This window comes from Balaenoptera physalus, assembly GCF_965194825.1.
Source record: "Balaenoptera physalus genome assembly, chromosome: 10".
NCBI classification, from domain to species: Eukaryota; Metazoa; Chordata; class Mammalia; order Artiodactyla; family Balaenopteridae; genus Balaenoptera; species Balaenoptera physalus.
The window spans coordinates 106,103,173-106,117,686 of NC_138889.1; the positions used below are offsets into that span (position 1 = coordinate 106,103,173).

At 47.3% G+C, this 14,514-nt stretch overlaps 1 protein-coding gene across 1 annotated transcript; it reads left to right on the plus strand.

Moving 5' to 3' along the window:
- Positions 1–1,562: 1,562 nt before the first annotated feature.
- STIP1 (stress induced phosphoprotein 1) lies at positions 1,563–14,016 on the plus strand. Its single transcript, XM_082409632.1, has 14 exons — positions 1,563–1,716; positions 4,698–4,907; positions 5,409–5,550; positions 5,710–5,851; positions 6,540–6,708; positions 7,985–8,111; positions 8,204–8,306; positions 8,574–8,694; positions 9,433–9,529; positions 9,669–9,793; positions 12,374–12,410; positions 12,625–12,728; positions 12,907–13,079; positions 13,547–14,016. The coding sequence occupies exons 1-14, from the start codon at positions 1,708–1,710 to the stop codon at positions 13,617–13,619; spliced, it is 1,632 nt and encodes a 543-aa protein (XP_082265758.1). The 5' UTR covers positions 1,563–1,707; the 3' UTR covers positions 13,620–14,016.
- Positions 14,017–14,514: the final 498 nt, after the last annotated feature.

Consider the following 14,514-nt stretch of genomic DNA (forward strand, 5'->3'; position numbering starts at 1 on the left):
ATCTCAGCCTGAAAGACCTGAGGAGACGCTAACCTGGCAGAGTTGGTGGAAGGGCGATCCCAGCAGAGGAAACATCTTGCAGGCAGGCCCAAAGTGAAGGAGCCCACCTAGTTCAAGGAACAGACAGGTCAGTGCGGCTGGAGACTGGTGCTGAAGGTGGAGGACAGGGAAAGAAGAGGTGGGAAAAGTAGGCCTGCCATGTTAGACAGGCCCTGATCCCCAATGTAAAAGCCTCCAAGAGTTTCGAGCAAAGGAGGGGGTTATCAGGCAAGCGGATCTACAGTGACCTTGGCTGTAGTGTCGAGAATGGGTCAGACAGCTGGGATGGAAAAGGACGCTGTGGAGACAACCTAGTAGCATAGAGGGCAGTTAAAACCCTGGGAAGGGATGGCATTACCCAGCGGGGGCGGGGGAGAGAGGTCACAGCAGGGCCCAAGACCCTCAACTAAGCTCCCTCCAGACCGTCATGCGGCTGCTTTGTTCCGTGAACCACATGCTGGTCCAGGACGAAAAATCATTTCTCTCTCACGTTCTAAATCCTTTCGCTTCTCTCCGGGTACCTGCCCTGCCTCTTGGCAGAAGAGCCGAGATTTTAAGGACCGCCCAGGCCGCTGCCGCCCGCCAGGTGATGGAGCACCTCAGTGAGGTCTTTTGTCTCCCTTACCCCTTTACCTCCGACTAACGGCGATACCTTCCCTTCATTAAGTGCTAAATACTCTACTGCATAAATATGAACGATCCACGGCCCTGGATTATCAAACCCTCTTCCCGAAAGGTTCATAGAGGTGGTGCGATTCCACGGAGGGTCCCCGCCAAGGTGAGATTCCAGGCCTGTCCTACCCAAGCCACAGCGCCTTCACCACCACGCGGGATTTTGGAACACCCAAATCCAACAGCGGGATCCGGGGACGCGTCGGGGGCCTCTCCCGAGGCCGACCCAAACGGCCACCCGCCCCCCGACCCCAGGCTGGGACCCCCGAGCCCGACGCTCGGGCGAAGGACCAGGTCTCTCTGCCGCCGGGGAGGAGCTAATTGCCTCGGCCACACTCCCCGCAGAGCGAGAAAGGAAGCCGCCAGCATCGCTAGCAACCCCGCCAGCACCGCAGCCTTGGGAACCACCGCGGCAGACGACGGCTGTGGCCTCGGGCTCCCATAAACCACGGCTATAGTAAAACCCCACCCTGCTCTTTGAAGGGCAGCAATTTTAACCTATCAGAGCAAAGTGTCTGCAACTCACCGCCCAATTGAAATTTTTTAAAATCTGAAGGCGATTCCGTCATGGAGTCCGTCAGCCCAATGGGAGAGGTGGAAATTTCCAGAAAGAACAGGACCAATGGGCGCGGCCAGCGCGGCCACGATTGGCGGACCAAGTGACCAATCATTGTCGCAGAGGTTTGCCCTTCCCTCCAATCATAGAGCATATGGTGGGCGGAGCTTTTAGGGGAACGTCCAATCCCGAGACGCGGGGGAGGCAGGGTTCTCCATATTGTCCAATGAGAGAGAGGCAAAGATGATGGGCTAGACTTCAAGCCAATAGTAGAAAAGCTCACAAAGACCCCCCCCCCTAGAGGAGCGCGACCAGTGAGCCCGAGAGGAAGGGGCGGGATCTGGGGGTCCCGGCAGCTTCTAGTAGGTTCCAGAAGGCGGCGCGTGCGGTTGGGAACGCGGAGCGGACGGAGTGTATTCAACTGGGTTCCGGGCCGGGCTATGGAGCAGGTGAAGGGGGAGGGGCGGACTGAGGCCCGGGGCCGCTCGGTGACCCTCCGAGGCTAGGCCGCGGCTGGAGGAGCGGGGCGGGAACCCGATCGGGGGGGCCGGGGCGGCCGGGGTGGGAGCCGGGGCCGGCGGAGCAGCTGGGGCGGCGAGGGAGTGAGGGCCTCGGCGGGCGGGCGGGGAGCGAGGGTTGGCTGTAGGGAGTGCGGGTTCGGCTCAGCGCCTGTCGCCACCCGACTCGGCGAGATGGGCTGAGAGACGTTATCAGTTCGGCATAAGTCCGGCTCTCGGCGGGAAGAGGAGCCGCGGCCGGACTCCGGAGGTCTCTCGGGAAGTAGGTCCAGGCTAAGCAGGGGGATGGCGCCCGAGGCGCTGGGAGGGATGAAGGTGGGCGAGGGGCCTTGCGAAAGGCAGGAGGGATCGGGTCAACCTCTGGGAGTTCGTCATGTGAAAGGGGGATTAGAAATTGCGGACTAAGGGGCTACCCAGGACTTGGCACAGTTAACTTGGAGGAATTCGGGGAGCGGGGACGGGAATACACTGGAAGTAGCTGTATTCTTAGTAGCCAGTTGGGGAAAACCCTACTTCTCTGCATCTGAAAAGGCCGGGATGGAAGAGTGTTGAGTGAAGGTATGACGAGCAGCAGGCCGACTTCTTTTCATGATGCAGGAAAGGGGAGGGTGCAGCAAAAGTCCTTGGAATGAATTTCATCCCTACCAGTGTTTTACAAACGTATGTGCGGCTCCTCCCCCTTCTCGTTTTTCTTTTTGTGTGCGTGCGATTCAAGAGTAACAGGACTGATACTTACAAAACTTCGGTTTCAAATTGCAGAAGGAGGAATTAGTTGCTTAGAAAATATAGAATATACAGGTAAACAGTAAAAGTAAGTTATTTAACTCCGCTCAGCATTATTGGGGGGCCGAGTTTGAAGCTGCTGCTAGGTGCTTTCAGTGATTTAATTGTACCCTCTGTGTCCTGAGGGTTGTGAAAAGCCCAGAGAGGTTTTATTCAATTGGAAGCTGTTATTAGGCTGTAATGATTGACTGGGGGGAGTGGGGGGGACAGCTCGGGTGTTCAGGTGTGATCTACAAAGCCGAACCTTTTGCCTTAGTACGGGTATTGCTCTTTTAGCCAAACCTGGGGCCTCTTCGCTAAATTTTTAAAAATTAGAGTGGAAACGGAGAGGTTAATAAACATTTTGCGCCCTTGTGATAATTAAATTGTATTTGGGATTCAGTAGGCTGTGATACAGACAAGAAACAGAGGGCTGATGTGAGAAACATATTGCTGTGTTAAATTCAAGAAAAGCTCTCATCCCGCCGTTATCAAAAGAGGAAAAAAAATTTTCTTAATCGCAATTGCCTCTTGTAGAAGTGTACGTACAGGTAGACAGTGAGTGACTAAACTCAGGGACTGCACGTTTACCATGCCCGTTGTACAAATGGCCTGGCATTTTATTCCAGGTGTGTTAGAACCTACTGTCTTGACCCCATTCAATATGTAGCTTCTTCCTTTTTTTTTTTTTTTATTTTATTTTATTCTGAGATCCATGTTTCAGTTTTAGGAAATATTCAAGTTGGACAAATTTGAGTGTCCAAAATTGTGTTTTTTTAACTAAGCACCTTTCAAATCTCATAGTGATAAACTTTTAAAATTTGACCCAATACAGACATACAACTGTATAACATGTCAGACAAAACAACTTCCTGTATTATATGTACCACATGCTGATATTTTCTATTCCATTTGATGTTTTAAAGTGTTGGTTGTGTACGAACTTGATTTCCTGACCTGCAGGTAGGTGCCCGGTTTGGAAGATGTTCTGTAGGATAGGCAGGGACATCACCAAGCTGTTCTCAGCTGCCTTGTGGTATTAGTTGAGTTTTTAAACTTTTTGCCTTCTGGCCTGCATCTTGGGCTTTAAGGTTTTTATCCCTTGCTTGCTAAATTTGGTAGTTTCTTTCCTTTTTTCTCATAGAGGTTGTCTCTCTAAGATCTCTCTGGTTGGTGGAGGTTCCCAATTGGTGTGCCTCAAGGTTCCAAAGTCATTTCTCATAACAGAATTCTTTCTTGTATCAGTACACTGGGTCATGGGCAGATGATAGGTACCAAGAAAGAATGACTTTGTGTCTTGAGGGACACAGCTTGATCTCACCAAGTGTGTATGCCTTTGAGGGATGACCCTCCCCTCTTGTAGGGCTCCCTGGTTAGAAGCCCTTTAATTAGGATCCTGCTCTGATAGGGCCAGGGTCACTTTATTAAACGTTTTGATGCATTCCTGCTGTTTTCATTCCGGATATTTGAGAGGATAGTGGATTGAACCACAAATAGTGTTTCTTTATTCTTCTCCATCCTTTGAGTAACATATTAATATTTAAGCATGGCAAAAACTGTTTTTTTCTAGCTTTCCTTTACGCGTTAAGGAACAGACCAGTAATCTATCGTGTTGTGACATGTTACCACATCTGTAAGTGGAAACAGATTGTTCTTTGATCATAGGTGAGCGTCTTGATGCTCCTGGAGCCGGCAGGTTGCTGAAGCATGTATCAGTGCGCGCTCAGTCCACTTCCTTCTTGGTCGCCTCTTCCTGTGAGGAGTAATTAGGCCTGTGTTCAGTTTATCATTTGAACTCTGGAAATCCATGGCAAACAAATTTGTTTTTCCACAAAAGGAACTCATGAGTATGTTCTAGAGTGACTTCATTAGCTCAAAGTAGAGACTTTTGGAAGAGTGGCTGGAGTTCTCACTGATCCACAGGGGAGCCAGCAAAGAACAGTGTCAGGCCGCTTCTTCCTGGTGGTTTTTTCCTTGCTGGTTCCCAAAGGTGTGGGAAATGTAAATTAATTAGTCTGTGATTTCTCTTTTCTCATCCATAAAGTAACCTGTTTGTCAATAGTTGCAGAAAGGAATGAGTATCCCCTAAGAAATTGGGACTAAAGAGACATTTTATGGAGAGAAACTGTATTGGTTCCTTTTCTTCTCAGGTAAATGAGCTCAAAGAAAAGGGCAACAAAGCCCTGAGTGCTGGCAACATCGATGACGCGTTGCAGTGCTACTCAGAAGCCATTAAGTTAGACCCCCAGAACCACGTGCTCTACAGCAATCGTTCCGCAGCCTATGCCAAGAAAGGAGACTACCAGAAGGCTTACGAGGACGGCTGCAGAACCGTGGACCTGAAGCCTGACTGGGGCAAGGTAAGCTGCGCGCGCGCTGGGGCTCCTCAGGTGCCCAGAAACTCCTTTTGGGGGCAGTTCTTAAATACCAGCCCTCCTGGCTTGCCTAGTTGCCTATCCCGAGAGACTCATAGTTGATTATCCCCCTCCCCCCAGTATTCTTCCTACCTGTTTGAGAATGTTCCTCAGAGTGATGGCATGTTTCATCAAATCTGAGGTACCATCAGTTAAGACATGTCTTATTTTTTGTACTACTAGGAAGGAAAACACTACCCAAAAACTGACAACACTTAGGGTCATAAGATGAACTGGGAAGGGGCAGGTGTGCACCTTAGATATTTGGCTGTTCTGCAGGGTTGATAATGTACCATGGTTGCATCCTGCTCCTCTTTCTGTTTTTTCTTTGGCCTTCACGTGAATACCCATTTTGTTTCATGAAATGTAAAATAGATTTTTTTGAGTTCATCTTAGGAATTTACCACTAGGTGTCTTTTATTTTGTATTTTTCTTTGCTGGTTTAAGGGCTATTCCCGAAAAGCAGCAGCTCTTGAGTTCTTAAACCGATTTGAAGAAGCCAAGCAAACCTATGAGGAGGGTTTAAAACATGAAGCAAACAACCCTCAGCTCAAAGAAGGTTTACAGAATATGGAGGCCCGGTTGGCAGGTAGGCAGGCACCACGTATACTGCTCTTCTCCTTTTATTTACTATTATTTTTTAATTGGGATTAACTTTGAGGCTCCCCCATCCCCCAGTGTTGGTCTAGTAGGCTATGTGGGCATAGTAACTGACTTCTCGTGATGTGCTTTCCTTTGTTTGAAACAGAGAGGAAATTCATGAACCCTTTCAACATGCCTAATCTATACCAGAAGTTGGAGAGTGATCCCAGGACAAAGATTCTGCTCGCTGATCCTACCTACCGGGAACTGATAGAGCAGCTGCGGAACAAGCCCTCCGACCTGGGCACGTAAGTCAAGGCGGCACCGTTTGTCTCTGGAAATGGACATGAACGTTGTGCTTTCTTCCTGGGATCCTGTGGCAGGGGGTTCCCTCGACCAGAATGCAGGGTTTCTCCCTTTGTTTTTTCTCCAAAGAGCAGTAGGAGTTTATTGCTTTGTTTACTGTTTATTTGTATTTTTAGAAAGGGTCAGGGGGAGTATATATCAGAGTAATCTGTAGTGTTTGTTCTAACCCTCCCCTGCCTCTTCACTGCTCTCCTGCTATGCTGACCTAGCACCAACCCTATCCTTTCTTTACACATAGGACCCCCTCTCTCTGTTGGTATATTGGAGTGGAAACTCAAGGTTGAAAGGATGTCAGATCTAAAGAGGTCTCTCTAAACCTTGTACTGCTATCTGTGACTGTCTGAATCCCTCTGGCTCCTGAGATCAGACAAAGTGTGTCTATAACTCATTTCTCTGTGTATCTGCTGGTCTCAAGAAATAAATTTGGTCTGTGTTACCTCATTTTATATGGATATTTGAAGGGTTGAGGATTCCCCATTTGTAACTTTTAGTACAGGATCTAGGAACCTTCTCATGGGTGAGAAGCTTTTATATACAGTAATCTGAGCTTTAGCAGTAAATGGGATTTAAGATCAGTCATGGGGAGGACTAAGTGCTGTTTTTTGTTTTTGTTTTTTTAACCAATACTAGGAAATTGCAGGATCCCCGTATCATGACTACTCTCAGCGTCCTCCTCGGGGTCGATCTAGGCGGCGTGGATGAAGACGAGGAAGTTGCGACACCTCCACCACCGCCGCCTCCCAAAAAGGAGGCAAAACCAGAGCCAATGGAAGAAGATCTTCCAGAGAATAAGAAGCAGGTGTCTCGCTCTCTCTCTTTATTTTTATTTTTTTTAAACACTGTTTACTATCATGCATTTAGAAGAAACAGCCAAGTCAACTAGAAATATGTGTGTCAGGTGGGACCATCTATAGACTTTCATTGGCTGTGATTGTTTTTTGAATGCTCAGTATGTGCTAAAGTTACTATTGTTAATTAAAATGGTCAGGGGACTTCCCTGGTGGTCCAGTGGGTAAGAGACTGTGCTCCCAATGCAGGGGGCCTGGGTTCGATCCCTGGTGGGAACTAGATCCTGCTTGCATGCTGCAACTTAAGAGTTCGCATGCCACAACTAAGAGTCCATGTGCCGCAACTAAGACCCAGTGCAGCCAAAATAAATAAATAAATAATAAATAAATATTTTAAAAATAAAATAGTATATTAAAAGGTCCACGTAACAAGCAGTTTCATAGGAATCGTGTGTCTCTAAGTCTTCAGGCAGCGGAAGCTACTAGCCCATAGTCCCACGGCCGCTGTGGTTCTGGCCGTGTGGATGTCAGCCAGGGCCAGCCAGTAAAGTCGTGTGTGGCCCTTGTCCTTGCGGAGATCCAGAAGAATGCTGTCTATCATTCCTTACGCTTCTGCTTCCTGGTTGGACGTGGTGTGTAGTTGAAAGTTGTCTGTGTTGCTAAGTGAACAACTTTCAGTCTTCCAGAGCAGGAGGCATGTGCCTGAACGATTTTATTTCCCTTCTTATAAATGGGAACAGCAGATTGTTGCCAAATTTAGTACCTTTAAATGGGTAAGCGTTGGTTGTTCATGGTGCCGCAAAGCTGGAAAAAGGCCCTATAACGTGGGTGATAGTGAGCTCTGCTGAAGACTCCTGCCACCAGGACAGCCCCTTCTGCTGCTCCTCACCCTCTCTGCTGGTGTTGCCTGACAGCTAAGACCCCGAGACAGCACATGACAGAAACCGAACTTGCTCAGCCTCTCAGAATTAAACCTAGCACAGAACTATGTTGTCCTCTCTGAAGTTCTTTCATGCTGAAGGGATTTCCTATCCCCTGAAGAAGCCCTCACTTGCTGACAAAGATCCAGGAGAGTAGGTGGGATAGGGGGAGTTTCAGAGGAAGCAGAGATGAAAGTCTATAATTTTTCATCCTAACAGCTGATACTTCACTGTGGGTGTGGAGAATCTGCTTCTGTAGCCTTGTTAGTTGTGTATGCTGTGTGGTACCTGTGACGTCACAGGCCCTTGCTCTCTTTGCCGTCTGGTTAGATGTGCTCAGCACTGACTTCTCCCACACCTCATCTAGGCACTGAAAGAAAAAGAGCTGGGGAATGAAGCCTATAAGAAGAAAGACTTTGACACAGCCTTGAAACACTATGACAGAGCCAAGGACCTGGACCCCACCAACATGACTTACATAACCAACCAAGCAGGTGAGACCCAGGACTCAGGTGCAGGAGTTGTTACGTGGTCCTGGGTGTGAGGCATGGGCTGACTCTTCCTTTTTGACCCTCCTGCCTGGCAGCCGTGTACTTTGAAAAGGGCGACTATGGTAAATGCCGGGAGCTTTGTGAGAAGGCCATTGAAGTGGGGCGAGAAAACCGAGAAGACTACCGACAGATTGCCAAGTACGCTTGACCTGGAATGCCTTGAGCGGTGTGGAGGGTTCCATGTCTGCATGGGGAGGGGGCTGCTGGCTGCACAACCTACTTTGTTAGCCGTGGGCTGGAAAGGAGGCTGCAGGATCCTAGACAGGAGGTGCTGGAAGGGCATGGTGCCTGGGGCAGTGATGTGGGCCTTGTGTCTAGTTGGTTGCAGGTGTTTTTTTCTCTGCAGGGGCTGAGGTTGTCTGTGTTCTGCCCTCAGCAAATTCTTTTTCCTCTTGTCTTTGTCAGAGCTTACGCTCGAATTGGCAACTCCTATTTCAAAGAAGAAAAGTACAAGGATGCCATCCATTTCTACAACAAGTCTCTGGCAGAGCACCGAACCCCAGATGTGCTCAAGAAATGCCAACAGGTGGGTAGGGAATATGGGATGTTTTGCTATTTTTTGTTTTATTTATTGTAGTCATTACTATTTACTGACACATCTGTTGTCTTTGGTCATTGTATATGATGCTGCCCCTGTCACTTAATGATGACAACATGTAGGGAATAACTCAGTTTTTCTGCTGTACTTTTTTGTCGGCCAAGGTTTCCATCATAAATTTGTTGATGTTGAGGGTCAGTGTTCTGACAGTGTTGTGGTTATTGTAACTTAAGTTTCTTCTTACCTTATACAACCAAATTATGTAGGGGGGTGACTTTATTCACAGAAAGATTAGGCAGAAAATTGAGCTGTCAATACATACATCATTTTCATATAGAGCATATCTTCGTACCAAGTGTACATCAATACCGTTCATTCTGCTTCATAGTACCTACACCTTGATGATGAGGAATATAAAATTTTTTTTTTGAATTGAGGTTAAGGTGGTTTACAACATTATACTTCAGTTGTACAACATAGTGATTCAAAATTTTTATAGATTATACTTTATTTAAAGATATTATAAAATATTGGTTATATTCTTTATGCTGTACAATATATCTTTGTAGCTTACTTAAGCTATACATAGTTTGTAAGGAATATAAAATCATTAAACCAAAAGTTAAATCTTGCCACTCTGAAAATTGAAATTCTAATCAGACTTTTTATTAGGCCAGTGTTTATGAGAGTTTAAATGACTATTCCAAGAATTAATATTTTTTTTAGGCAGAGAAAATCCTGAAAGAGCAAGAGCGGCTGGCCTACATAAACCCTGACCTGGCCTTGGAGGAGAAGAACAAAGGCAATGAATGTTTTCAGAAAGGTACCTACAGCTCAGATGATGGAACTTTTGGATAAGAGCAGCGTAGATGTTGCTTTCTGTGCCTTGGCTGACTGTGTGGTAGATGCGCTCTGGTGGTGTGCTTTATTTTATTTTTTAAGTTTGTCTTTTCCATGTTCAGGGGACTATCCCCAGGCCATGAAGCATTATACAGAAGCCATCAAACGGAACCCAAAAGATGCCAAATTGTACAGCAATCGAGCTGCCTGCTACACCAAACTCCTGGAGTTCCAGCTGGCACTCAAGGTGAGGCTCTGGGAATGCGGAGCAGCCGTTAATGTAGCCTTTGCACGAGGAGTGTGTTTTCCTCTTTTCGTGTTTTCATCAGCATCAGCTTGATGTTATTTTGATCATAGATTCAAGGTGGTGATGCACATGTGAAATTTGTAAAAATACAGGGCCTGTGTCTCTACCCTGTCCTGGCCTGTGGATTTATTCGTGGTTGGGAGTATTTGGGAAAGTAGATCCGTTTCCCTCCCCTTTGTCCTTCCTTACATTTTTTGTTGTTGTTTGCCTTTTTAACATTTTAAATGTATGGTTGAGTGGCATCAAGAACCTTCACGTTGTTGTGTAGCCATCACCAACATCCATCTCCAGAACTGTTTCATCTTCCCAAACGGAAACTGCATTTTCTTTTTTTAAAATAATTTAGCCCCCAGATCTCATTCTTTTCTTTTTTTTTTAATTAATTTATTTATTTTTGGCTGTGTTGGGTCTTCGTTTCTGTGCGAGGGCTTTCTTTAGTTGCGGCGAGCCGGGGCCACTCTTCATCACGGTGCACGGACCTCTCACTGTGTGGCCTCTCTTGTTGCGGAGCACAAGCTCCAGACGCACAGGCTCAGTAGTTGTGGCTCACGGGCCCAGTTGCTCCGCGGCATGTGGGATCTTCCCAGACCAGGCCTCGAACCCGTGTCCCCTGCATCGGCAGGCAGATTCTCAACCACTGCGCCACCAGGGAAGCCCCGAAACTGCATTTTCTAAACACTAATACCCCAGCCCCCTCTCCCAGCCCCTGGCAACCACTGTTGTATTTTCTGTCTCTCTGAATTTGATCTCTCTAGGGACTTCCTGTAAGTGGAATCATACAGTGTTGGACCTTTTGTGTCTCGCGTACGTCACTTAGCGTAACGTCTTCAAGGTTCACGTTGTAGCATGTGTCGGCAGTTCCTTTTTCATGGCTGAATAATATTCCATTGTGTGGATAGGCCACCTTTTGTTCATCCATCCATGGACATTTGGTTGTTTCCACCTTTTGGCTATTCTGGACAGTGCTGCTGTGAACATGGGTGTACAGATATCTGTTTGAGTCCCTGGTTTCAATTCTTTCAAGTATTTTATGCAACAGTGGAAGTACTGTAGTTCTGTGTTTAATTTTTTTGAGGAACTGCCTTACTTTCCACAGCAGCTTTACCATTCTTCTTTTCTTCCATACTCCAGTTAGATAGATCTGCTGTTGTCAGTCACATCAAGTATGGTCAGGTATGATAATGTTCAACACTGAAGGAGTTACTCTCCATAGCTCTCTTGAACATGAGCTACTCTGTGCCTCTTGACGATTTTTAAACTGTTCTCTGGGAGGTAAACCTGGACTACCTTGTGGGAACAAGACAAAATGTTATCTATCTAGACACCCCAGTACCTGAGCCCATGATGGGTTTTGTTTGATGCAACTATCTTCTCGGTCCATCTGGCCTAGAGACATCACTGCTGCTGGTGGGACTGCACAAGGGGAATGTCAAAAGCAAGTTGGTTTGCAAAGCAAAGAATAACATTGTTAGTCACCTGAGAGGTGGAGCAGGACTTTCCCAATCTGCAAATGGGAGGAAAGGATGAGTAGAATTGCTTCCAGTCTTAGAGCTTCTTGGTAGAAGTTGATTGGGCCTCAGTGCACACACTACACTGCATAGCATTCTTTTCTCTGTGATTTTGTTTTGAAGATATTTCAGACAAAAATACACAGAATACCTATGTTTTCCTCCTTTTCTTCAACCATAAGCATTGACACTTTTGGCGAACAATTTGTGAAAGGAAATGATACATTCTGGCACTTGACCTCTGAATTCGTGAGCATACATCTCCTGAAATGGCTCTCCCTGTCCAGTCACAATATTATTAGCACCTAATAATAGCAAAACTCAGGCCATAATGTCATCTGCTGTATGTCTATGTTCAGATTTCCTTAGTTGTCTAAAAATAAAGTTTTAAAGTTGTCAATATCAAGGTCCATTCGTTTCATCTGGTGGTCATGTCCTCTTTAGTTTCTAAAACTAGAAGTTTCCCCACCTTTTGGGTTTTGGGGTTTTTTTTTCCTTTTTAAATCATAACATCAGCCTTTTGAAGAGTCCCAGTCCCCTTATATGAGATGGTCCATGATCTGGCTTTGTTATCCCGTCTGGTTCTGCTTTCCTTCCTTCTCTACTCTCCTTTCGTTGCGCCTGCTGTTAAATTACCAAGCTGCCCAGGAACAACAGAAGCACTAGAGGGAGGAGGGATGAATTGGGAGGTTGGGATTGACATACACACACTACCATGTGTGAAATAGGTAACTACTAAGGACCTACTGTATAGCACAGGGATCTCCACTCAATACTCTGTAATGGCTGTGTGGGAAAAGAATGATCTACTTTACTGTACACCTTTACAGCACCTGTAAATCAACTCTACTCCAATAAAAATTTTTAAAAAATAGAAGCATTAGAACAAAAGCAGAATGTTCTGTAATGGCCCTGGGTGAACAGTTAGAGTTGTAATTCCAAGTGATCAGTCTGCCCTAGGGTAGCTCCTCTAAAGGAATGAGCCTAATTCCTTTTTGCCTTTCCTCCCTAGGACTGTGAGGAATGCATCCAGCTAGAACCGACCTTCAGTAAGTGCCTTTCTGTGCTGCTTCTCTGTCCCCTGACTGGCCAGAGGGTTGAGAGAAGGAGAGAGCATATTCTTTGCCTGTGTGTCTTTCGGGTTTGTAACATTGAGGAGCTAGTGTCAGGCTGAGGAACGATGGTGTTCAGATGAAGAGGTGAAACAGCAGCCTTCGGAAGTGTGTTTTAGGTGATGCCTCACCTCTCCCTTTCTGCCTGTAGTCAAGGGTTATACACGGAAAGCAGCTGCCCTGGAAGCGATGAAAGACTACACAAAAGCCATGGATGTGTACCAGAAGGCCCTCGACCTGGACTCCAGCTGTAAGGTGGGGCTGCCCTGGCCTGCAGTGAGCTCTCCGCTGCCTCCGTGTCTCTGATTCTTCCCTCTCGCCTGTTTCTCTGTCTGTGTGTCTTCCCCTCAGTTACCTCTGTTGTCTCGGACCTGCCGCAGCAGTGAGCCAGGTAGTGCTAACACCCTCCGCTTTTGGCTTTGCCGGAATGCAGGAGGCCGCAGATGGTTACCAGCGCTGCGTGATGGCCCAGTACAACCGACATGACAGCCCCGAAGATGTGAAGCGGCGGGCCATGGCCGACCCTGAGGTGCAGCAGATAATGAGTGACCCGGCCATGCGGCTCATCCTGGAACAGATGCAGAAGGACCCCCAGGCGCTCAGCGAGTGAGTCAAGTTAGGGGCAGACGGCCTTCGAGGGAAAAGGTGGACAAAAGCATTGAGAATGCACAACGTTGGCAGCAGTGTGATCTGAGTGGAATATTTATAGTGTAATTCTTACTTGGAAGGTTGGCGGTTGATGGTGAGCTGGAAGGATTTCATTTATATGTTAGTGGCGATGGCTTAAGTGGTTAGTTGGAAAGTCCAGTTTTGCTGGGAGAATGGTCTCAGCTTAAACCTGTGTCCGTGGACTCCTGTGCAGCAGGACCAGGAGCAGGACTGGTCAGGTTCCGAACACTGGCAGAGGAGGCCCGTGTGGGTCCCCCTGGGCAGTCTCTGCCAGGACTCCCTTACCACCTCTTGTTGGTTGGTGGTGTCCAGGGGGGTTTGTGTTGGTTGGGGCTTGCTCTGGGAGCAAGTAAGAATTTTTATAGGTTGTCTCATTTCAAATAACTTGGCCTCTTGTTTGTCAGACACTTAAAGAACCCTGTGATAGCACAGAAGATCCAGAAGTTGATGGATGTGGGTCTGATTGCAATTCGGTGATGACTTGCTCGTCATGCCCCTTCCCTTCACCCTCACGTGGAAAGAGGAGCTGGGACCGCGGCAAGCAGCACGGAGCAGAAGGGAGAGAAGGGGAAACAAGCGAACAACTTATCTATATATTTATACAGACGTACGAGGAAGATTCAGAGACTTGTACTCGCGTATTCGTGCAGCCGCTGCCTCTGGGCCCTCCCAGCACACGCATGGTCTCCTTCCCCTGCCCCCAGTCGCTGTCTCAGCTGCTCTCCCATAGTTGGTTATTTTTTATTTGGGGCAGTGGGCTTGTAAGGGGAGGGGAGGGTGTTCTTCCCAACCTCAGGTCCCAACTGTCTTCACATTGTTAACTCCACGTCCTCTTCTCCAATAAAACAAGCCAGTCAGGCGTGGTTATACATTGCTATGTCCCCGAGTAATTTTTTTGCCAAAAGACTTTGAAGCAGATGTCCTGTAGGGGTCACAGCCTGGATTGGGAGAGCTGAGTGCGAACTGAACACTGGGAACCAGGCCCGCACGCTCTCTTCCTTCCTGAAGGGTGGGGTGGGTGTGAGCTTGGCTGGGTTCCCTGGCCTAGCAAGGTGGCCACTAGGTGGTGCTGTCGCTCAGTGAACAACTGAAAGGGGACATGGAGGCTCCTGACCCAGAGTGGCTCCAGCTCCGGAGGGTCAGATGAACTTCCAGGTGATTCCCGTGCTGTCAGTTCTCCACACTCAAATCGCAAAGCCAGAAACCAGTTAGATCCAGAGAACAGTGGGTTCCACTCAAGAACTGAAAACAATTGCTATTGCAAGAGACACTTCAGACCTCCTTTTTGGAAAGGTCAAATCTGTCAGCTGCTGTATGTTAGTTGTATGTTAGTTGTAGTTCTTAACTGCTCTCAACTGAGTTAAAAGTATGT

Coding starts and splice junctions, on each gene's coding strand:
- STIP1 (XM_082409632.1), top strand. Junction 8,695..9,432: donor TGCTCAAGAAATGCCAACAG/GTGGGTAGGGAA, acceptor TATTTTTTTTAG/GCAGAGAAAATCCTGAAAGA. Junction 9,530..9,668: donor CAATGAATGTTTTCAGAAAG/GTACCTACAGCT, acceptor TTCCATGTTCAG/GGGACTATCCCCAGGCCATG.